Source organism: Bos grunniens, chromosome 19, assembly GCF_055505025.1.
Source record: "Bos grunniens cultivar Pamir isolate PY7600 chromosome 19, Bosgru_T2T1.0, whole genome shotgun sequence".
Classification (NCBI taxonomy): domain Eukaryota; kingdom Metazoa; phylum Chordata; class Mammalia; order Artiodactyla; family Bovidae; genus Bos; species Bos grunniens.
This window is the reverse complement of record NC_141183.1, coordinates 46,337,756-46,362,304: the sequence shown is the minus strand read 5'-3', so window position 1 is coordinate 46,362,304 and position 24,549 is coordinate 46,337,756. Positions and strand designations below refer to the sequence as shown.

At 48.8% G+C, this 24,549-nt stretch overlaps 1 protein-coding gene across 1 annotated transcript in view; it reads left to right on the top strand.

Moving 5' to 3' along the window:
- The window catches only part of ASIC2 (acid sensing ion channel subunit 2), a 295,279-nt gene that overhangs the window by 192,863 nt on the left and 77,867 nt on the right, over positions 1 to 24,549 (top strand). The window contains exons 2-3 of the mRNA XM_086360270.1: positions 2,850 to 3,000; positions 24,180 to 24,307. Of these exons, the coding sequence (XP_086216396.1) occupies positions 2,850 to 3,000; positions 24,180 to 24,307 (279 nt within the window). The remainder of the gene's footprint in view (positions 1 to 2,849; positions 3,001 to 24,179; positions 24,308 to 24,549) is intronic.

Sequence of the window (24,549 nt, the reverse complement as noted above, 5' to 3'; positions counted from 1 at the left end):
GCGAGCTCTGGCCTGACAGTCTAGACTTAAATAAATTGTCTTTTGTGGCTGGGGGCGATAAGGCCTACGTTTGAAGCGCCGGTTACTCTTACACGTCATTATGCACAGCAACGGGGAAGGAGAGCGGCATCTTGTCCTGAGTTTCTAGCAAAACTGCGCTGTGGGTAAATAGCTCTCAGCCTTTGATGTTGAGCAAAGAGGAAAATGATCCTCTCCGAGAAGCTAGAACTGATACAGGAGTGGCGGGCTGAGGCGGTGCAGGCAGGGAGGCCAGCGGAGAAGTGCGGTCTGTGTGCACCTGCCTGGCTCTGAGCCCCTTCTTCTGCCCCCATGAAGGTAAACTGTCTCTCCTCTAATACCCTCAAGGAAAAGCAAGCAAAAACACTTAGGAACAATTAAGCGGGAAGCTAAGAAGACCAGAGCAGAGAAAGGGAGGGGAGGGGAGTGAAACAAGATATCAGGTGTGAGTTCCTGCCATAACTAGCAAGGAGGGCCAACACTTAAGGGCGCCTCCCAGAGGTGGGCGAGGGAATGGGAGTAGCAACCCCTTGAAGCCCATTCATTCATTCATTCATCCAGCAAGACAGACCCAGCCCCTACTCTCTCCAACAAACAGTCCTATAAATCACCATCTAGTTATATACTTTGATATGCATGAAAAAGCAGCAGTCCCCAACCATTTTGGCACAAGGGACCGGTTTCATGGAAGACAATTTTTCCACGGACTGGGGTCGACACGGGGTGGGGTTGGGGGTGTGGGGGGTTGTATAGGGATGTTTTCAAGATGATTCAAACGTATTACATTTATTATGCCCCACTGATCTGATCTGACAGGCGGCGGACCTCGGGTGGTAAAGCAAGGGCGGGAGGGAGTGCATGCTAATTCGCTTCAGTTGCGTCTGACTCTTTGGGACCCCATGGACTGTAGCCCGACAGGCTCTGTCAATGGGATTCTCCAGACAAGAACACTGGAGTGGGTTGCCATGCCCCCTCCAGGCGATCTTCCCAACCCAGGGATCGAGTGCACCTCTTACATCGCCTGCATTGGCAGGCGGGTTCTTTACCACTAGTGCCACCTGGGAAGCCCAAGGGGTGGGGAGTGGCTGTAAATACAGATGAAACTTCCATCTCACCACTCACCTCCTATCGTGCAGCCGGGTTCCTAACAGGTCATGGACCAGTACCGGTCCATGGCCAGGGTGCTGGGGACCCTAGCTACAAAGGGAAATACTGGGAGTGCAGGGCTTGTGCCTCTTTACAATCTCCATAAGCCTTGCCTGTAGTAGGAGCTCATGCATATGATTATTGATTGGCTGATGGAAAAAGCAAGGCAGAGAGGAGGAGTATAGGGCTCAGAAACACCCCAGTGACAACGACAACATGCCCCAAAAGATGTTTTGAATCTCAGCTTTTCTACTTAATAGCTGTGTGACCTTGGGCAAGTTGCTTAACCTCTCTGGGCTGTGGTTTTGTCCTCTGCGCAGTGGAAACAACAATACCCACCTGTGGTTACTGTTGCGTGTGATAGCTGCCCTGATGAAGGAGCAAAGGGGGAATGTGAGGAGGGATGTTATACAACTTGGTCCATGAGCTTGGGACGGCTTCCTGGAGGAGGCGATGCATCGATCCAGTCTTGGAGAATGGGCAGAGGTTGCCCAGGCAGAAAAAGGAACAAGAGCTGTTACAGGTAGTGGAAGCAGCAACTAGAAAGCCGCAAGTAGGCGAACCAGCAGGGCACATCCAGAGGTGTGAGAGTTGTTTAATGTAGCTCCACTCACTCATTTATTCATTCACTTGTCCACTTGACATATATTTCTGGAATACCCCCAGGTGCCAGGCCCTGTGCTAGCCACCAGGGTTAGATTCCTCAGTGCACATGCAGAGGTAACCACCAAACCCATGAGCTTATCTTCCAGTGAATTCCCATGGACTCAGATGGGAAGAGGAGGATGAAGCAGACAGAGAGAGCATCATAGAAGGCTGGGTGTGGAAGGGTGGCCCTGGAGCTTACTCTCAGGGGGATGGGCAGCCCTGATGGATTTTAACCACAGGATTAATATAATCAGGTTTGCATTTCTGAAGGAGTGCACCACGATTCACTTAAAGGATGGGCTGGAGAAGGTTGTCTGGAATCCAGCAGTCTAGCTAAGAAACTGCAGCAGCCCAAGCAAGAAATGACAGAGGTCATTAAGTTAAAGCCGTGCGGAAGAGAGAAGGCAGAAAGTCAAGTTGGATACAGAGACAGTGTTGACGGGCCCTGCTGGTTGATTGGATGTGGGGTGAGAAAGAGGAAGAGGGGACACCTGCTCTGAGGGTCTGGTTTGAGCCCCTGGGCAGGGGACAGTGCTATTCCCCGGGATACGGTGCACAGGAGAGCCATCCAGTGGGGTGCGGAGGCTGAGGAAGCCTTGATCCCACTGGGACGTGCTTGCAGTCGGGTGTCTCTGGGTCCCCCTGAAATCATGCGTATCAGGCAGCTGGATCAGTGTGTCTGGAGCCCAAGAGAAAGCTCAGGGCTGGAGGCACAGATTACAGGATAGAAAGCATACAGACTGCTTGACACTTGAAAGTGGACATGGCTGCCCCCCGGGGGTGGGGGTGGAAAGGGAAGGATTAACAGAGGGAGAGAGACCAGATTGCATGGCAACAAACCCCAAAGGGTGTCCAGATGTGTTCTTTGATGCCAGAATCCAGCCCATTAACCGGAGGTGAGGAATCACTGGTCCCCAAGAGGGTTGACTATGATGGGCTGTGGGGATGCTGGCCTGCTGTTGGATTTCTGGGGTTCCCAGTCTGCCTGGAGCCCAGTCCAAAGTCACCCACGTGCTTCTTTCTCTTCTCTCCCTCAGGTGTTTACAAAATATGGGAAGTGTTACATGTTTAACTCAGGCGAGGATGGCAAGCCTCTGCTCACCACGGTCAAGGGGGGGACAGGCAACGGGCTGGAGATCATGCTGGACATTCAGCAGGATGAGTACCTGCCCATCTGGGGCGAGACAGGTGAGCCGGGCCAGGGGGTGAGGGCGGAGGGGAGCGGCCTCTGGGAGACCTTTGCCTGGAGCGGGTTATCTTGGCCCACCCGGTGAAGGGCTGCTCTCCATCAAGGGGTGGGTGATATGCCGGTGAGTGGGAAGAACGTCCCAGCACAAACTGTGATGCCCTGAGTTTTCCTTGGATTTCACCAGGTGGGAGGGGGCTGGTGATGGGGATACTGGAACGGGAAGGCGGGTAGGATGAGAGGAGGCCAGAGGAAGGCTTGAATTAACAAGTCCGGTTGGAGCGGTGGGTGGCGCAATTTCAGAAGAGGAAGTGATGGACCAGCCCCTTCCGCTTCCACCGTCTTGCATATCCCAACCCGGCTACAGGGCCCAGTGGAAAGGAAGGCAGATTTCTCCCGCTGAGGGAAGGTGGAGGGGCTGCTGGAAAATGGAAGGGCACAGACTCTGCCTGCGTGAGCCCATGGGGGACCCGGGTGTACAGGTCCCAAAGCTTATTTCGTGCATCCAATTATTCGTTTATTTATTCAGCAAACTATTCATAAGCCACATATGCTATCTTGGGCTTTACACCAAAATAAGGATATTGAATTGAAAAAAGACCAAGCCCTTGATCACAGCCTAGAAGAGGAGACTCACAGTCCACTGGGACCCAAGGGTCCCCAGTGCTGAGGTGGGATGACAGCCTTCACCTGGGAGGAGGGGGGGTTTCAGGGAAAGCATTGCAGGGCATGGGGTCCCTGGAGTCTTGAGATTATCTCATGAGATCCTCATGAGAGGGGTGCAGGAAGGACAGGGAAGGCCTTGTGATGATGGAGCGGTGGTTGGAATGATACGGCGGGGAGGCCTAGGGAGGCCGGCAGCCTCTAGATCTCACCAAGTGAAGTGAAGAGGTGCCCAAGCATGGGATCCTGGATGCCAAGGAGACCCAAAGAGAGACTAACAAAGAGGGAATGGAAGAGGAAGTCTGGAGATGCGCCTGAGAGGGCCCCCAGGTAGTGGGAAGGGAGAGTAGAGTGCAGCAGGAAGGAGGCCTCGGCCCTCAGGTTGGAGCTGAGGAGGGGGTGAAGGCCAAACACCCCAGCCCTCATTTCTTGCAGCCCAGCCTCCATCCTGTGATTCCCATAGCTGTTCCCTCAGCCCGTCCTGAGGCCTGGCCCTCCCCAGTTCCAAGCCCTCCAGGCTTCTGAAGGCAGCAAGGGCCTCCACCCTGGAGAAGACTGACCACAAGCCCAGAGCTGTATCCCGTCCACTGCACCCACTCTCCAGGCTCCTCGCCTCTGAGCACCCCTCGGGGCATGTTGTGGTCACTCCTCTTGCTCCTGAAGAGTGAAATGGCCTCACAAGCATCACCCACTCACATGGATCCAGTATCGTCTCTGGGAGCTCACCTCAGGCTGCAGCCCTCTGCCAAGCAGATGCTTAGTTGAATCCATCCACTTCCCTAAATTCAGGGTCCCCACTGTCTTCTTGCCTGGAGAGTCCCCATGGACAGAGGAGCCTGGCTGGCTACAGTCCATGGGGTCTGAAAGAGTTGGGCACAACTGAGCGACTAAGCACTGCCCTCCACCAACAGATAAAGAAATGTGTTAGTGCCACGCTCTGGAAAAGGGCCCACAGAGCCTGGGTTTCCAGAACATCCTTCAGGCCAGCCTGTGTTTTGCGACCTGGGGCCCAAAGACAACCCTGGGTCCTGGAAGCTGGGACCAGGTCCCCAAGACTTGGTTCTCTACCTTGGAGACACCAGAACATATTTGCTAGTTGAACCTCTTGTGGAAAAAGAGAGAAATAAAAAATAAAATGAATCCTGGAGGGACATCCCTGCTGAGCCAGTGGTTAAGAATCCGCCTGCCAATGCAAGGGACACAGGTTCAATCTCTGATTCAGGAAGATCCCACATGCTGAGGGGCAACGAAGCCTGCACACCTAGAACCCACGCTCTGCAACAAGAGAAGCCACCACAGTGAGAAGCCTGCACACCACAACTAGACAGTAACCCCTGCTCGCCGCAACTAGAGAGAGCCCACGCATGGCAACAGAGACCCAGCACAGCCAGAAATTAAATTAAAAAGGAAAGAATCCCGGAGACCGCATACCCACAGCCTGACCAAAAGTTAGTTATATCCTTCCAGTGTAATGTTGGATTTCTCACCTGTTACCTTGAGTCAGGAGCCAAAGCACATGTATAGACACACACACACACATGCACCCACACACACATGTACAGACACACACAGAGACACACACACACACACTCGCAAGGCAGGCAGCCCCATTCCCAGACATCCTCACCCAGCACAGCTCCCTGCAGGGTCACCTTGGGTCTCCACACTGGCCACTGATGGTCTGGGCTCCAACCACAGGGCCTTTCCCGGGGAATCTGCATTTTGCTCCCTGAAGCTGTGGATGGTTTGAGCAGGAAAGAACCTGAGACCATCTATTCCAGACACACACACACACACACACACACGCACACCCTGCCCCTGCATGCCTGTTCTCCAGAGGCCTGGTGGGAAGCAGTGATGGACAGATAGTCACATGGTGAATCTGTGACCCAGCCAGGACTGTACTGCCCCAGGCTTCTTGACCAGCCGTCAGCCCTCATGGACCATGAGCTATATCCATTCAGGACAAATCCATAATCGTGGTTAAGGACCTACTGTGAGCCTAACACCCAGGCAGGACACGGTTGGACTGCAGAAGACACAGGACAAAGCCCCTGCCTTTCAAGCTACCATCAGGAACCAGAGCTGCACACAGAATCCAGAAGTTCCAGGCTCCCTCCTGCCAGCAGAGTGAGCGTGAGTTGTCCCTAGTGAGACACCAGCACTTGTCACTCAAACCGCGTCCTCTGAGGTTGGAATTGGGCGTGAAGGAGAAGGGGTTGAAAGCAGGACAGAAGCCAGAAGAAATCAGTTAGAGAAGAAACTGGTCATTGCTACAATGCTAACTGTGCTGTCCTATATGGCAGCCACACTGAGCCTTTGATATGTGATCAATGAGGAACCGAGTTTTTATTATCATTGGATGTATATTCATTTAAATCGCCACAGGGGGCGAGTGCCCGCCGTATTGGAGAGCACAGCCTCCGTAGCTCTGCTTGACCTCTTGAATTTTTGCCTTTGCAGCCATCCCCGCATTCCTCTGGGCCATAACCACCCTCCCTCCCGGCCTTCCCCTCATGTTGAGCAATAGGAAGGGCTCCTTATCTCCATCTGCCAGGGATGGAGGCTGAGGTTAGGCAACTTCACCCAGGCTACCCAGCCACGCCTCCTGAATCCCCACACCCAGACTTCCTCCACAGTACCTTTCTTCAGGCTGAGAAGTGGGTGGAATTGACGTCCACACACCTGCTGAAGGACAAGAGGGGGCTCTGGTGAGTGAGGGATGTTTGTCTTTAAGGCCACTTGAGGAGGTGTGGCCACACTCTGCTTTTTGGTCATTGCTCCCAAAGACTGAGGGGATGGCCAAGCCTCATTCCACCTTGGTCTTTGGGAGGGAGCCGCCTTCCTGACCTGCCAAGCCAGGTGGCCCCACGGATGCCACCTTGCCTCCTTGACCTTTCCAATTCTCCTCAATCCCCAGGAAAAGGAACCTGAGTCCTTAGAGAAGAGAGATGGGTGATGATGGAGGAGAAAGGAATGGAAAGCTGGCTGTTGAGAGAGTGCCACAGACAGCTTGATGACAGAGGCAGAGAAGTAGAACAGGGAAGTAACTTTATAGAGTCAGACCCATGATCGAACACTCAGCCCTGCCTTTACCAGCAGATCAGATGAGCACTCTCTGCAAACTCTAAACAGTCAAGGTTGATAATGACAACCAGTAGATAGGAGGAGGATGGTCAGACCATCCCAGAGGCAGAGACTGTTCCAAATATCCTACGCTGACGCAAGGGTCCTGGAGCACTTTATCCTCTGGGTAGCTCATTCTCAAAGCAGAGCCTCTGGGACATTCTTGCTTCACTTCTCAGAAATTTCAGGAAGCACTGAGGGAGCCATGCTTCTGGGTGTAACTCTGACCTACAGGGAGGACCTTTGGTGCCAAAGAGTGAATAAGGAAAAGACATCCACTTTGGGTGGACCCAGCCCTATGGACTCATGCTTAGCAAGTAGAAAGTGACTACAAAATCGATCAAAAATGTCCTTTCCCCCAGGCTGACAATGCCTCCTTGGTCAAATATCCTTGTGGAAGGCACCCTGGAAATACGCCACTTTAGAGAAGGCAGGCTCAGTCACAGATGGACCTGGACAGCATGCCCCCAAATCCTGAGTTTTGGATGTTACATGTTACAGGAATAAAAATGATCTGGAGAACCCTGGTTAGGCAGAGTTAAACACGTTAATTCAGGGCGGGGATTCTCCATACATCACATTATGAATCTCCAAGATAGGAATGTTGCATAAAGCATTTATTTCCCTAATGTTTTTGACCGTGGAAAACCTTCTTTTTCATGGAGGACCTCACAAAATAGAAAAAGGACTGAAAAGCTGTCCTAGGCTACAGAAGTGCAGATTTCACGACCAGCATTTTGCTAAAGGAAATTAAATTGAAGGCAGGTGGGAGGTTGTTAAAAATGAAACTCTGTGTAGATGCCTCTGAGTAACTTCAAAGATAAAAGAAATAAGCAGTGGGTTATCTAGGCTGCACATGAGAAAACCCAGATTCAGACAAGCTTGGGCATTAAAGAATTGTATTACCCCTGGAATCCAAGGCAAGCTTCAGCAACCCAGCTGCGGGAAGGCAAAGGGGCGGCACAAGAAGCACCTGGAAACAAGAGCACCCGCCTCCTCGGGCTTTCACCCCTTCTGTTACCTCTCCTCTCTCTGATTTGCTTTTTTCTCTCTCCCTAGAGACAGGGTTTCTCCGCACATGTATCTTTTCACACATAGCTCCCAATAGATTTATAATTTTTCACATCCTACCGTCAGGGAAAGGCCACTCTGAGTCTCCCATTGTTCTATTAAAAAGAGAAAAACAAGGAAGGGACTCATTGGCCCAGCCCAGTCAGGTGCTCTCCCCTGGGCCAATCAGTGACACTGGGCGTGTCTATGGAAGGACAAGGGAGCCCTGAGGGAGCTGGGTTCCACACGCCAGTCCTGGGAATGGCCCTTCTCAGGGAGGTAGGGGTGAGCATGGAGATGGGTTACATCTGAGCAAACTGGAATCAGTGTGCTGGGAGCTCGCTAAAGACTTGCATTGTAGACAGACAGGCTCAAAATTATCGCCTTCATTCAAGCTGATGTAGAATACACTTTTTAAAATATTAATGCACTTTAATTTTTTATTTTTATATTTCCTTTTTTTAAACTTTTTATATTGTATTGATTATAGTTGATTAACAATGCCGTGATAGTTTCACGTGTCCAGCAAAGTGATTCTGTTATATGTACATATATATCTATTCTTTTTAAAATTATTTTCCCATTTAGGTTGCTACATAATATTGAGCAGATATTGTGTAGATAGCATATTGAGCAGATAGCATAGACCCTGTGCTATGCAGTAGGTCCCTTTTGAGAATACACTTTTTAAAGGATTTTTTTAATGTCGACCATTTTTAAAATCTTTATTGAATTTATTTCAGTGTTGCTTCTGTTTTATGTTTTGGTTTTTTGGCCACAAGGCATGTGGGATCTTAGCTCCCCAGACCAGGGATCAAACCTGCACCCCCTGCATTGGAAGGTGAAGTCTTAACTGTTAATACTAGACTGCCAGGGAAGTTTTGAAAATATACTTTTTAATCAAGTAAACTCTGCCTTGATGTCCCCAAATCCTAGTGTTGGGGGAAAATGAATTTGATGTTATATTTTTAAGCATAGAAATTATTTTGAGAGTCCTCGCTCTAATAGAGTCGATACCTTGCCCCATATCATCTCCCCAGGCTCATTTCCTCCTACTCAGCCCCCTGTTCACGTGGCTGTAGCCACTCTGACTTCCCTGTGACTCCCTATACACCCCAGGAAAGCTTCCCTTTGAGCACCTGCATCCTCCATTCCCTCTGCCTAGAATTGCCTGCTCGGACCATGTGGCTCATGCCCTCACCTCCGTCAAGTCTTGCTTAGCTCTCACCTCCCCTCACTGCCCTATTTAAAACTGCACTCCACCCCACTCCTCACCCCTCCTTATCTGTTTTGCTTGTCCTCTGTTCCACATCATGTCATCTTCAAGTATGCCATATGAGTTACTTATTTACTAATATTTGGGGTTGTGAATCTGTCTCTATTGAAACACAGGCTACAAAAGGTTAGGGATCTTGGACTGTCTGCCTCACTGACATATACCAGGGCAATAGATATCTGTTGATACATTTGTTGAGAGAGAGAAAATATCGCTGTACTGTGCACGGTGATGGGACCAGGGTGGCTGGTTGGTTCAGTCACTACATCGTGTCCAACTCTTGCAACCCCATGGACTGTAGCCCACCAGGCTCCTCCATCCATGGGATTCTCCAGGCAAGAATACCACAGTAGGTTGCCATTTCCTTCTCCAGGGGATCTTTGATCCCGACTCGGGGATCAAACTTGAGTCTCTTTCATTGCCATCAGTTTTTGTTGTTTTTTTTTCACCATTGAGCCACCAATGCCATGAACATTCTGTCCCATGAATCCCCAAAGTGACCCTCCAAACAAGGTATAATCCCCATTGCAAAATAAAGAAGCTGAAGCCCAGAGAGGTTGAGGAAGCTCCCCAAGAACACACACCTTGCTAAGTAGTTGAACCCAGCTGAAAACCCACTTATGGACCCACAAGCAAGTCTCCTTCCACTGCATTCCTTTAAAACTCAAAAAAGTGATTGTAAAGGCACAGCCATAAAAATATCTCAGAAAAAAATATTCCAGTGACATCTTTGGAGACAGAATGGCATATAATGATAGGTCTGTTGCTGTTCTCCCTTTCTATTTTTTTCCTCTTTTTTTTTCCCATAGCAGAATCCTTGTATTGAACAAAAGGTTTAGCACAGCCCCAATATATAAAGCAGATAAAGGAAGAGCTGCTCTGGTTCAACTGGAGATAGTTTAATTTCTCCATGCTCCACTGTGGCCAACCTTGAGACTCTCTGAGGAACCCTAGGGCTCCAAGGAACCCAATTTGAAAACCACTGAGTAAGTGGGACTTCTCTGGTCTGGGGTTAAGATGGTGCTTTCAATCCCTGGTTGAGGAACTAAGATCCCATGTGCCACGAGGCATGGCGAAATAAAAATAAAAGTAAATCTTTCTTAAAATTAAAAAAAAAAAAGGCTGAATGGGCAGCTGATGCTATTGGGAATGAAAAGCACCCATTGGTCCTATGGCTTGTGTACATCCTGGGATCAGTTCTACTTCTATCCCTCTTCTCCTGGAATGGTAAAAGGAGCCCATGATGTGCCCACTGAACCTCAGGGAAGATTATGGTCTAAACTTCTGACTGGACACAGTGGAATGAACATAACTTTGTATGGAGGCTCCCTCCCAAATCTCTCCTAAATGGCAATTGAGAATTTTTTTTTTTCAAGTATAAACCCACAAGGCCAAAGAAGATGGGAAAGAAGAGAACAGTAGTTGTCAGCAAGTTTATGGAAAGTGGAGAGCAGATGTTAATTGACTGGTCAGAGCAGACAAGGCTGAAGGATCGGGGTCTGCACAGGGAAACTGATTAAAGCCAAACAGTTCTGTCCATAGACAACCCCCTTCCTTGAGAAAGGATGAGGATTGGAGGCATCAGATGTTGCAGACAATGAGGATGAGAGGTGCAGCTAAAACTAGGAGGATTAGTTAGAAGTCTGTGAAAGAAGTTATGCAACCAAATATCTCTTTACACCCGAGCAAAAAATCAGATTGAAAAATAGATAGGCTCAGGACTTCCCTGGTGGTCTAGCAGTTCAGAGTCTGCCTTGCAATGCATGAGACACGGGTTCGATCCCTGGTCAGGGAACCCCCTCCCGCATGCCAGGGAGCAACTAGGTCCTTGTGTCTCAACTAGAGAGTCCGTGCAGCACAATAAAAGATACTGCACGTGGCAGCAAAGAGCCCCAGGCCACAACTAAGACCCACTGCAGCCAAATAAATAAATGAACAAGTAAATTCATTTTAAAAAAGAAATAGATGGGCTCTGGACTGGGGAAAACCAGACTTTTGGACTCTGTGGGAAAAGGCAAGGGTGGGATGATTTGAGAGAATAGCATTGAAACATGTTTATTACCATATGTGAAATAGATTGCCAGTCCAGGTTCAATGCATGAGACAGGGTGCTCAGGGCTGGTGCACTGGGACGACCCTGAGGGATGGGATGGGGAAGGAGGTGGGAGCGGGGTTCAGGATCGGGGACACATGTACACCCATGGCTGATTCATGTCAATGTATGGCAGAAACCACTACAATAGTGTAAAGTAATGAGCCTCCAATTAATTTTTTTTTTTAAAGAAAAAAATGAACTAATTTTAAGAAAGGGGAAAAACAAAACCGAGGGCAGGGGTGAGGTGCTGTGTAGAAACCAGGGAGATACAATGAGCTTCTGCCTCCTGAGTAGTGAGGTCCTCAGTCAGACTAATCTACCCCTCCCACCCCTAACCAGAAGCCTGGAGACACTGACCAGCTCAAGAGAAAATACCCACAGAGAATGACAGGCAGAAGTCCCCATACAGTTAGATCATCCTAGGGTGAAATCCCCTGGTAATCCTCCCACATACAAAGAAGACTGTCCAGACACTAACTCTTAATGATGAATGGAGAGTCAAAAAGTCAAGCCCTTGAGAGAAGCCACTTAACAGAAAGGGGCTTCCCAGGTGGCACAATTGAAAAGAATCTGCTTGCCAATGCAAGAGATTTGAGTTTGATCCCTGGATTAGGAAGATCCCTTAGAGAAGGAAATGGCAACCCACTCCAATAGTCTTGCCTGGGAAATCCCACGGACAGAGGAGCCTGGCGGACTACAGTCTACGGGGTTGCAGAATTGGACACAACTGAGCGACTGAGCCTGCTCACACACTAACAGGAAAGGAATCAAAACCAAATAAACAGAAAAGAAACTTTGAGGAAATAGAGATAATGGTTAATGGCATGAGTTCTAGAGCCTTGGTTCAAATCTCAGCTATTCAGCTTACCAGCTGCGTGACCTCAGACAAGTTACTTAGCCTCTCTGAGCCTCAGTTCCATTATCTCTAAAACGAGAATAATATTATTATCTATTCTTTAAGGTTGTTAGGAAGGTAGATATGGGTTCATATTTTTGTGAAACACTTAGCAAAGTGCCTGAATAATATCAGGCACTATGTACGTGTCTGATAAATAAAAAATAAATGCAGAAAGCAGAAGGAAACTTCAAAACATTTTAATTAAAATTCTCAAGAGGTAAGAGATGATACTGCATTTGTAAACACCAGCTATTAAAATTGGATGCTATTAAAAAGTAACATCCAAAGAAAAAAATTTTTTTAAACCTACTGAAAATTAAAAATATGATTGCAAACATTTTTTAAACCCACAGAAGGATTGGAATTGAGGAAATTGCCTGAAAAGTAAAACAAAAAAGACGAACAGATGGAAAATGGGAGAGAAAAAAATGCAAAAATGAGAAAGCAAACCGAGAAAGCTCAACATCCTACAACTAAGATTTCTAGAATTACAAAAGTGAGAGTGGAGAAGAAGATGTTGCCAAAGAAATAAAATAAGAAAAATTCCCAACTGACCCACATGATTTTCCATAATGAAAGAATTCATTAAGTCCTATCTGCAATAAGTGGCAAGAGAACCAGACCAAGATGCATCCTTGCAAAATTCAGGCTCACAAAGAGAACATTTCAAAAGGTTCTGGAGAGGAAAAAACCAGTCAAATACCTAGAATCTAAAATTAGAATCAACTTCTCAATGCATGCAGTAGAAGCCAGAAGACGCAGAATGCCTTCAAATTTGGGGCAGGGCCCAGGGAGCAGGAATCTTTCTTGTCTAAGAGAGAACTCTATATCCAGCAACCTATTAATTAAGTAAGGATAGAATTTGGTTTCAAATATATTTGATATATCAAGAGTAGAACATTTAATTTCTGCTCCCTTAAGGGCTTCACTGCACATGGTGATTGCAGCCATGAAATTAAAAGACGCTTACTCCTTGGAAGGAAAGTTATGACCAACCTAGATAGCATATTGAAAAGCAGAGACAGTACTTTGCCAACAAAGGTCTGTCTAGTCAAGGCTATGGTTTTTCCAGTGGTCATGTATGGATGTGAGAGTTGGACTGTGAAGAAAGCTGAGCACTGAAGAATTAATGCTTTTGAACTGTGGTGTTGGAAAAGACTCTTGAGAGTCCCTTGGACTGCAAGGAGATCCAACCAGTCCATTCTAAAGGAGATCAGCCCTGGGTGTTCTTTGGAAGGAATGATGCTAAAGCTGAAATTCCAGTACTTTGGCCACCTCATTGGAAAAGACTCTGATGCTGGGAGGGATTGGGGACAGGAGGAAAAGGGGATGACAGAGGATGAGATGGCTGGATGGCATCACTGACTCGATGGATGTGAGTTTGAGTGAACTCCGGGAGGAGTGGACAGGGAGGCTTGGCATGCTGCGATTCATGGGGTCGCAAAGAGTTGGACACGACTGAGCGACTGAACTGAACTGAACTGAAGGGCTTCCCTGATGGTCATATGGTGACAAATCTGCCTGCAATGCTGAAGACCCAGGTTCAATCCCTGGGTCGAGAAGATCCCCTGGAGAAGGGAATGGCAACCCACTCCAGTATTCTTCCCTGGAGAATTCCGTGGACAGAGGAGCCTGATGGGTCCATGGGGTTGCAGAGAGTCTGACACTCCTGGACAGTTAACACTTTGGGTTCCCTGTTGGCTCAGATGGTAAAGAATCCACCTGTAATGTAGGAGACCTGGGTTTTGTTTCTGGATCAGAAAGATATGTTACAGTATTATCAATCATAGTCACCATGTTTTACATAAAATCTTCTGACCTTAGACATCTTATAACTGAAAGTTTGTACATTTGTACACCTTTACTACCTTCTCCATTCCACCCACCCCCAGCCCTTGGCAACCACTTTTCCGCTCTTTCTATAACTTTGATCTTTTTTTTTTTTTTTTGCTATTTCTGCCATAGGTACAAGCCAAACAAAACAAAAAGAAAAAAAATTAGGAAAAACAAAATAGTTTCACAAGGAAGAGATCAAAAATGTTATATACTCTAAGGCTGGGGTGTGGGTAATATTTGCATAGTCATAATTAAGTGAAAGCTGGATACTGACGTCTAGGTGAAAGGCAAGGGAGTATGCAGGATATTTCATATAAGGAGCTTACAGCTTCAGCTCCCATGGTGGAAATTCAGTAGATAATACTTAAAAGTTATAAAAATCAAGAAATAACTGTCAAGCAGTTGATGTCCATGAAACTATGAAAGTCAGTTCTGGGAGAAACAGCTCCAACTCTTGAGAGTAATTGCCTCTGAGGAGTGTGTCTCAGGGGATGGGGAGAGGTGGAGCAGGAAAATACTGTTTTTCATTAAAAGCCTTGAGGTACCATTTGGCTCTTAAAATTATGTACATGTATTGCTTTGATCAATATTAAAATTAAATTAAAAAATAATCATAAATTTTCCATATAGCTGGAGGGCCTGAGCAACTCTCAGAGGTAGTATGGTTCCCAGCCCCCATCACAAATGGGACAGAGCAAGAGTGGAGGGAGATGGTTGCTATGGTTTCCCTAACATCTCTGCCTCCGGGAGAGACTTTTGTGCTAGTGCCTGGTACCAAGGACCTCTCCACAAGGACAGGTGTGGGCTCTGGCTGAGTTCTGAGAGTCTAGAGCACCCGACTATGCTGCATGCAGCCAGCTGTGATTCTGAGCTTGCTCTCAAGAGTGGACCTTTGTCCTGGAGAGGTGGTCTCCACAGGTGCCAAAGAATCTGGAGAAATGCTGCCATGAGTCAGAAGCACTCCTGAAGGCAGGCATCAAGTAAGCAGATCAATCTGTGAAGACCTGCTTCATGCAGATGCCAAGTGCTATGCAGGTGCTCTAGTTAAATCTCCCAGGCAGCCAGGCAATGGTCGGAGGGGACCATCTAGGAGGTGGATGAAACAGCCCCAGTTCAGAGCTCACATCTCACAGAGCCTACTGTGTGCCCGACACTCAGGGATACAGATGTAAGGCCCAGTCCAGGTTTTCAAAGCATTCACGGTCTAGGGCTATCCCAAGGGCTCCTTTTATGTAGGACATGGAAACTCATTGATCCAAGGGTTCTCACGTTAAATGCCTCAAGGAATAGCAGGCAATTGCACTCTGCTTGGGACACATGTAAGCAATTAAATGCCTCGAAGTGTTAAGACAGATAGAGGAAAGCTGGGGTACAAAGGAGGAGATAAATTGTTCTGGAAGAGAAGAAAAGTGTTTCTCAAGGAGGCTTCAGAAAGGAGATGACCTCTGGTCCCATGCTCAGGCCTGTTTGCCAGGTGGCTGGGCAGTATGTGAGGGTCAGAGGAGGGGATAAGTCATAGGGAGGGGAAATGCCATGCAGAGGGAGGGGAATTGAGTGCAAAGGCCAGGCCCAGCCCCTGGTGTCCCGAGGTGGCTGGGTCCAGGGGTGAGGTCTGGGGCTGGAGAGGTAGGCAGAGACCAGCCCTCCACAGGCCTGGTGTGCTCTGCTGCAGCCTAGATCTTCTCCTGCGGGTCCTGCTACCCACAGTGTGGTCCTCCAGCCAACAGCACTGGCATCCCTAGAGAGCTCCCTAGTAATGCAGAGCTCAGACCCCATCCCAAGTCTGCCTGGTAACAGGATCCCCGATGACTCACATTCAAGTAGGAGAAGCTCTGATCTAGACCACTGTTCCCATCCTTTGGAAATACGAGGATGCCTTTTTAACACCCTGGATATTTCTCAGACATCACCCACACGTGAATGCTATCGTGTTTTTAACATTCATTTATTGAAAAAAATTCAATAACAAAAAGTTGCTATGAATTTGATAATGCTTTGAACAAGATTTGCAATCTATATACAGGATCTGTTCAGCAATCTGGTGGGACCTAACTTCTGCTGGCGGGGTGCGTCAACAGAATCTTTATCAACAGAATCCTAATCATTCACCAACTTCCCCTATAGTTGCAGAGACTTGGCACTTTCTCCTACCCGCTGGTTACCCTCCCAGACTTATCAGCCCTCTCAGTCACTTATAATCTCTGAGCCTGAATGAACTAGGGAAACTCATTATTTAAATAATCCTTGAAATAAATCTTTTTGTAATGAGCCTAGACCCAACTCCACATTCGGTGCCTTCTCTAATGTATGTTTGGTAACCGTTCTGTTTAATAGAATTGCACTTCTCTGTTGCATAACCAAGACCTAACATTAACCCTCACCCTGCCTGACCCTCAAGCCGCAAGCATCTAACCAACTGTCCTGGGTGTTCTCAGGTTTTGACCCTCCAAATACCAGAAGCTTGCATGTCCATTGGCTCAGAAAGCCCGGTTTACTTCTTTGAGAAAGGGATGCTCTGTCTCTGGGCACAAGCTGTGCCCACGCTAACCCTACCCAGTGTAAGAAATGGGACCTCCGGAACTCCACAAGCCATGCAGGACAGGTGGTTCTCCTGGGGGGTTGGAGAGAGGGTCCGAGGACCCTCCCCACAAATGCCTGGCCAAGCCAAGCACATCCCTAAGCGCACCTCAGCTAGTGAGCACTTCAGATACAAAGATTCACTGCGGTCAGCTCTGTTGGGGTCAGCATGAAAACAAGAGTGCTCCGTGGGACTTCCCTGGCGGTCCAGTGGTTAAGACTCCATGTTTCCAATGCCAGGGGCATGTGTTTGATCCCCGGTCGGGGGTCTAAGAACCCATATGCCAAATAAATAAATAAATTGATTAAATAAATTCTCCTAGAAAATAAGTTAAAAATACTTTAAAAAAAAGTGCTTCAGTGGTTATATCTTCAGATCCTGGAAGAAGGGGTGGAGCTAGAAAAAGGGGATAAAATCTATAAGCAGGCAATTTTCAACTCAGTGCAAAGATACACTTTGGAAACCAAAGACTACCCCTGCAGGTAGTGAGGTTTTCATTCCCAACTGCGCTCCAACCAACAGCTGCCCTTCAGTGGACACTGGGGCAGAGGGGCCTCCTGCTGCCTCTCAGAGGTGAGGTGGTAGATACCCTCTGGGGATGCTCCCCGTCAGTATCCAACCAGGAAACCAGCAGCACCCACAGACCGGGTAATACAAGGAACGATTAGTGAAGGGCTAGTCCACAAAGGTGCAGGCAAGGCTTGAAGAAGGCAGTACCACTGGGGCTTCCAGGCAGCGCTAGTGGTACCTGCCTGCCAATGCAGGAGGCGAAAGAGACACAGGTTTGATCCCTGGGTCGGGAAGATCCCCTGGAGGAGGGCATGGCAACCCACTCCAGTATTCTTGCCTGGAGAATCCCATGGACAGAGGAGCCTGGCAGGCTACAGTCCATAGGGTCAGAAAGAACTGGACACGACTGGAGTGACTTAGCATGCATGCACACGCCAATGGGGCTGTGTGCTGAGCCTGGTAGCAGAGAGAGCCATTTCCAAGCCTGGGAAACAAGGAAAGAGCCAATATCAGAATGGAGAGCTAGTCCCCCAGCCCGGGGCTGTGCCCTTCAAGGTGGCATGCAGCTGACCCACAGGGACCAGAGGACAGAGTGGAGAGACTAAATAACCCAGCCTGACTCTCCTGTCTCCCCTTGTTTATCACCTGGGCCCACCACTCGCTAAAGCCAACCAGAAGCTAGAAGGCAAGGGAGGCCAGCAGTACACTCTACCCAAGGGCAGCTCCCGGAGCAGAGAGCAGAGTGGAGAGGATGGTGAGGGGACACGCAGAGCCATCCTGCGCTGAGATGCATCTCACCGTATGGCTGACCTCCCTCCCACCCTTCACTCCCAAGCTAGCCATCCTAGCCACTGTTACAGTTTCCTCCAACCCAAGATTGCTTTATGCCAGTACATCCTTGCCTTAGCCTAGAAAATTCCTCCAGATTTTCAGACGCTTCTTTGCCTCCCTCTCTCCAGTGTTTATTGCCTCGGTTCGCTTCCTGTAATTCGCAAAGATTAAAGATATAAGCTGCTTTCCTTGCGATGTGCTTTCTCTGCTCCATTATGCACTCTGCCCCTCGCTCCCCATCTCTTCCCGCAGAGCTTCCCAGCCCTTTCTGCAGGCACAGGAAATGCTCGCCTTTGCCTGCTGCCAACCATGACCCGGCTGCTAAAAAAAATGCTGGGAGACTCTGGTTTCTGCAGGTTGAAGCCTCTTTACTACCTTCCTCCTGATTCAACATCACCTTTCATGTTAGGCCATCAGGATCTCAGCTTGGTCCCAATTAGCAAGGGCTTCTGACGCTGTGTGCGTGTAGTAACTTCCCGTTCTCTGCTCTCTGTCTCTCTCTGGGGCTTTGAATCCTGGTGTTCGTGATGTGTAAACAAATCCTCCACTGCACCGGGAGCCTGCCCTCTTTGAAGCCACTCAGTGTTGAATCATTTGGTGGCAAAAGGAATAGGAAGATGTGAACATTTCTGTCCAGCACCAAGCAGGGTTATCATCAGGGTTGGCTTCGTGGGTGTGTGAGCACTGCAGTCACACAGGCTCAGGAGGGTCACACTCTTGAGCTTTTTGTGTTTTGGCTGCTCTGCGCGGCATATAGGATCTTAGTTCCCTAAGCAGGGATCAAACCCATGCCTCCTGCATTGGAAGCACAGGGTCTTAACCATCAGATCACCAGGGAAATCCCAGACTCTTGGTTTGGTGCTTTGCTATGGCAGCTCAGTGGTAAAGAATCCACCTGCTGATGCAGGAAATACGGTTTCGATCCCTGGGTCAGAAAGTTCCCCTGGAGAAGAAAATGGCAACCCACTCCAGTATTCTTGCCCGGGAAATCCCAGGGACAGGGGAGCCTGAAGGGCTGCAGTCCATGGGGTCGCAAAAGAGTCGGACATGACTTAGTGACTAAAGAACAACAACTGCTATCTTGAGTTTCTCAGTAAGTTTTTGACAGTGGGCCCCACATTCTCTTTTGGTTCCCAGAATTGTGCAGATGGTCCCAGTTATGGCTACTGTTATTATCACTGCTGTTGCTGTTGTTTTGTGTGCAGCCCAGCGGCATCTCAGCAGATGAGGCCTTCTGCCTCCTGCAACACGGGAGGGATCCTATCTCTGGGCGGTAGGTGGTGCTGGTGTTTCCCAGGGTCCACGTAAACCCTGGGCAGACTCCCAGCAGGTCCAAGGGCAGGAACAGTCAACGTAGCAGAGGACACTCCCTCACTAATTCACTTCATTCCACAAACAATTACTGAGCTCTGCTCTGTTCCAGGCACTTTCAGGGATATGACAATGAAAAGGATATTATCTTTCTCCAGCCCCCAGAGCTATGAACCAGGTCATCCGCTCACACGAAATAAACCATACTCCTAGTTGGGGGAAGGGAGAGTGCCAAATTGGGAGTCAAGATGCCTGGGTGTTGACCCCTGCTCTGTTCTTAACTTGCTGTGTGACCTTGGCCAAATCACTTCCCTTCTCTGCACTAGATCACTGCTTGCCCACATGTGTTTGGCCGCATATAATTTGTATCAGAATCCCTGGACATGCAGATTCCCGAGCTTCACCCCAGAGACATAGTACCAGAATTTCTAGGGATGAAACTTCTGGTGGTCCAGTGGTTAAGAACCCGCCTGCCAATGCAGGGGACAAGGGTTCAATCCCTGGTCCAGGACGATGCCACGTGTGTGGAGCAACTAAGCCCGTGTGCCACAATTACTGAAGCCCATGCACCCAGAGTCCATGCTCCGCAACAAGAGAAGCCACTGCAATGAGAAGCCCGTGCCCTGCAATGAAGAGCAGCCCCCGCTGGCCGCAACTGAAGAAAACCTCCCCACCACAATGAAGATCCAGTGCAACCAAAAATAAAGAAATATTTTTTAAAAGGAAAGGTTTTCTAATTAATTTTTTTATAAAAGGAAAAGTCCCAGGAGTGGTCACCCAGAGCACTGCACATGATTGCAACTTGCCTTCTATTCTGGTATCCTTTGGAGGTAACATGGGCTGAGCCTTTGGTTCTAACAATCTGGGCTTCATGGCATCATTTCTTAAAGTGGGTCTTTGTATTTGCACTGAGAGTGAGCCTTGTCCAGAAGAGGCAAGAGCCGAGGGGATGAGTGCCGGGCAGGCACTGGAGGGGACTGTTGTGCCTTATCAAACTGAAGAATTGCTCCATAGAGGGGAGCTGAGGGCAGTTCTGTGAAGGAAGAGTAAGTCTTATCTGGAGATGTGAGAGTGAGTGGTGCTCTGGGAGGACAGGGTCAGGGAGCCTCTGGGACTGGGCGTGGGCTGACCACAGACATGCGCAGCTCTGCTGCTCAGCACCCCGCCCAAATCTCCTGCTTCTGGACAAGAGACACAGCAGGGTACCTGCATGGGGAAGCAGGCTGCTCAAGCCCTTTTCACCCCCACTGCTCTGAGATGCCTCGGGTCTGCTCACAGCTGACAGTCTACAACTACACTGGCCAGTAAGGTGGTCAGCAGTCACATGTGGCTACTTAATTTTAATTAATTAAAATTCAGTTGGATAAAATAATGAACAGATAAATAAAGCAGGCCAGATAAAGGTAAATATGTGAAATGATGTATATGTTAATAAGAGGTGGAACCCTTTAAATTTTAATTAATTAAAATTCAATTGGCTAAAAAGTAAATAGATGAATAAAGCAGGCCAGGAAAAGGTACACATGTGCCGTGACTGTTGTTCAGTCGCTCTGTCGTGTCCAACTCTTTGCAACCCCATGGACTGCAGCACACCAGGCTTCTCTGTCCTTCACCATCCCTGGGAGTTTGCTTGAACTCATGTCCATTGAGTCAGTGATGCCATCCAACCATCTCATCCTCTGTCACCCCCTTCTCCTCCTGCCTTCAATCTTTCACAGCATCAGGGTCTTTTCCAATGAGTTGGCTCTTTGCATCAGGTGGCCAAAGTATTGGAGCTTCAGCTTCAGCATCATTCCTTCCAATGGATATATTAATTAACCCGTTGAGGGGGGAAGGATCCTTTCACAATGTATACATATATCAAATTATCCCACTGTGCCCTTTAAATACCATATGATTTTGTCAACTATGCTTCAAAAAAGTTGGGGGGGTTATTTATTTTTTTATCTATTCATTTATCAATTCAGTTCCTCAGTTGCACTAGTCACGTTTCCTGTAGCTAACAGTACCAAGTAGGATCACACAGATTATAAAACATTCTGTCTTCGCAGAAGGTTCCTCTAGACAGCACTGTCCTGAAGGAGGCAGAAACCTGATTCATCGTTTTCTGCTCATCCGGTGGCTGCATGTTTGTAACGATACGAGAATACTTTGGAATTTACTCTGCCCAGCCCCAGCTGCTTTCTGGAATAAACGCCCCATCCAAACCCTAACTCAGTCTGAGAAGCCTTGGGCGGCTCTCGCTAACACAGGCATGCCTGGCTGTCTGCCTTGCCCATTACTCACAGCCCTTCTGACACCAAGTCCTCATTCCTCATTTCTCCCTGTAACCACCGGCTCCTCCTCCGAGCCTGTCTGACAGGCTCGAAGGTTTCCGAAGCTCGCTTTTATATCGCAGGCACACAGCTTCACTAGCTCTGGAAAATGCGTTTTGGCATCTCGCCTGTCCCACCCCCCTGCAGCTCACTGAATGTGCTTTTTGTTCATCCAGGCACGGGCATTCCTGTCCCCCAGCATCACCGGTGTTCACTCTCCTCCCCCATCACAGCCTGTTCTTTAGGCTCGTTGGGCGGGCCTTAGAAAACACAGCCCCTGACAGCTGGCCGCTCAGCCCTCCTCTCCCCACCCCGTCCGCCTTCTCTGGCATTCCCCTTTCCTGATGGAGCTGTGGGCTAAGCCCTGGGCTGGACTGTGGGTACCAGACAGAGCAAGAAGCCCTCTCTTCTCTTGAGGCATCCACCATCCACCGGACAGCTCGACACAAGCACGGAGGGACATGGGCGGGAGTTTGGATGGAGCGATCTGGGTAAAGAGACGGCGGAAGAGTTGACCCGGCTGCAGGAAAAGTGGAGATGTCCCTGGGACTCTCTCCTGCTCCAGGAGGACGCATATGAAAGGATTCCCAGCCGAGGCCCTCTTTTGTCTAAACTCCGTATCAGCTGCTGTCCTCCTCATCTAGGTCGTGAGAGCCCTGCCCATCCTTCCTCCCATTCCACCTGCCCTGTGCCCCTGACCTTGGAATTCTCACCAGCTCCAGGCCTCTCCCCTGCCTTGGTCACCAGCCCCCAGAGTTTCCCAAGCCCTGATCAGTCACACGCCTGGCTCCAGCCCTTCCGTCCTCCTCACCTTTCTCCTCTGTGCCAGCTTTAGAGCATGTCCCCAGACTGTCCCCATGCTATGGCCCTGGTGTTGACAATCCCCCTTCCTTGACCTCTGACCTCCACCACTACCGCCCCTCATCTTAACTGATTTCTGCATTTACCCATCCTCTCCCCATTCTCTGCTTTTGGAACACTCCTTGATGTGGACTCTAGATTGGCCTTGCCCTTTAATGCGTGAGTGAGGTTGGAATCACAGATGTCTCCCTCATCCATTCAACAATCATTCCCTGGATGCCTGTAAGATGCCCTAGTGGAAAAGACAGTGAGATAAAGGATGATGATATGGTGTGGCAGAGGCTTTGCTAAGTGTATGTGAAGAATACAAGCAAGCAGAAGGAGTTGCTCTGGTGGGGCTGAGGGTTGAACCTTCATTGATGAGGAGGGCAATGTTCAGTCAGGTGGACCAAGTAGCTCTCTAGGCTCCTCTGTCCATGGAATTCTCCAGGCAAGAATATTGGAGTGGGTAGCCATTCCCTTCTCGAGGGGATCTTCCTGACCCAGGGATCGAATCCAGTTCTCCCACATTGTAGGTAGATTCTTTACTATCTGAGCCACCAGGGAAGCCCGAGTAGAAAGATATTCCAGGACAAATGAGATGCGTGTGCACCCCTGCCGAGCAGAGATCAGTAACAACCAATCCGATTGTTGATCAGGGATCGGTAACAGCCAATCCGGTGGCCCTGATGGGTTGAACCACGTGATGCCATGAAGCAGAGGGCTGCCCAGAAGGAGGCTGGCATGGAGGCGGGTGAAGGCAATTGGGCTCCTTATAAGTGACTCAGGTTTGCAGTTTGGAAAGTTCGTTCTTCAGGCTGTTTGCAAAGAATACGACAGAGAAGGAGGCCCAGGAAAGGGTGAAGGATCCCATAGGTGCATTCCCCACCAATTAATTTTGAGCACCAACACATAGGATGAGCCAGGCCCTGCTGCCCCATCCCTTCCTGCCGTGCCTTCCATCACTGCCAGAAAGAGAAAAAAGGGGAGGAGCTTTTCTTCTAGTTGCCCATTTCCTGCAGCTCCAAGGGGCTTGCAAACAAGCCCCATATCTTTATTCTGACTGCAGCAACATTGTGTTTTCATTCTCCTGATCCCCTCACCTCGACTCAGCTCATGGCCCAGTACAGAAGTTAGTAAATAAAAAGCATAGGTGCAGCCAACACAACATTGTAAAGCAATTATCCTCCAATCCAAAAAAAAAAAATGTTAAGAAAAAGAAAAAGCATATGTGCTTGACTCACTTTGTAATCCCATTCTGTAGTTTTGGAGACTGAAGCAAGGAGCTGTTGGCCTAAATGACCTGAATTCTTTCCTTATGAGTACTGTAACAGACTGCCACAAAATTAGTGGCATCAAACAACCCAGATTTATTATCTTACAGTTCTGGAAGCCAGAAGTCAAAAGTGCATTTCAAGGTATCTGCAGGGCTGCATTCCCACTAGAGGCTCGAGGAGAAAATTCCATTCCCTTGCCTTTTCCAGCTTCTTGAAACTGCCTACATCCCTCAACCTATGGCTCCCTCCTCCATCCTGAAAGCCAGAAGCAGAGCATTTTTCTCTGACTCTGATCCTCCTGCCTCCCTCTTCTAAAGACCCTTGTGATCCTGTTGGGCCATCTGGATCTCCAAGGACAATTTCCCCATCTCCAAATCTTTGGTTACATCTGTAGCGTCCTTTTTCCAATGTAGGGTAACATAGCTGCTGTTGCCAGGGATGCAGATGTATACATCTCTGGGGGCTGTGGTTCTGCTGTGGAGCCTTCCCAGCATCCCTTTGAGTCCTTCAGCCCCAGGAATCCCCAAACCTCCGTTGTCACTGACCCATGGCTCTGTCCATCTTTGTTCTTTCAGAGGAAACGACATTTGAAGCAGGCGTGAAGGTACAGATCCACAGTCAGTCTGAGCCACCTTTCATCCAAGAGCTGGGCTTTGGTGTGGCACCAGGGTTCCAGACTTTCGTGGCCACACAGGAGCAGAGGGTAAGTCCCCTGGGGTCTCTGGGATCAGGGGTCCTTGGCCTCTCTAAGCCACCAGCCACGTGAGGTGGAGAAATAGGATTCTTACTTCTGGAAGGCTCAGTCCACCCAGGAGGCTGGAAGGAGTAGGGTTGGGTTCAGTTAAAACCCTCACTCTGAAATTGAAGAAAGGTATCCGTTGACCTCTGTATGTGGATTTTGCTGGACTGCCTGTCAATTCTGAAATTGGGCGTGAGGGAAAACCA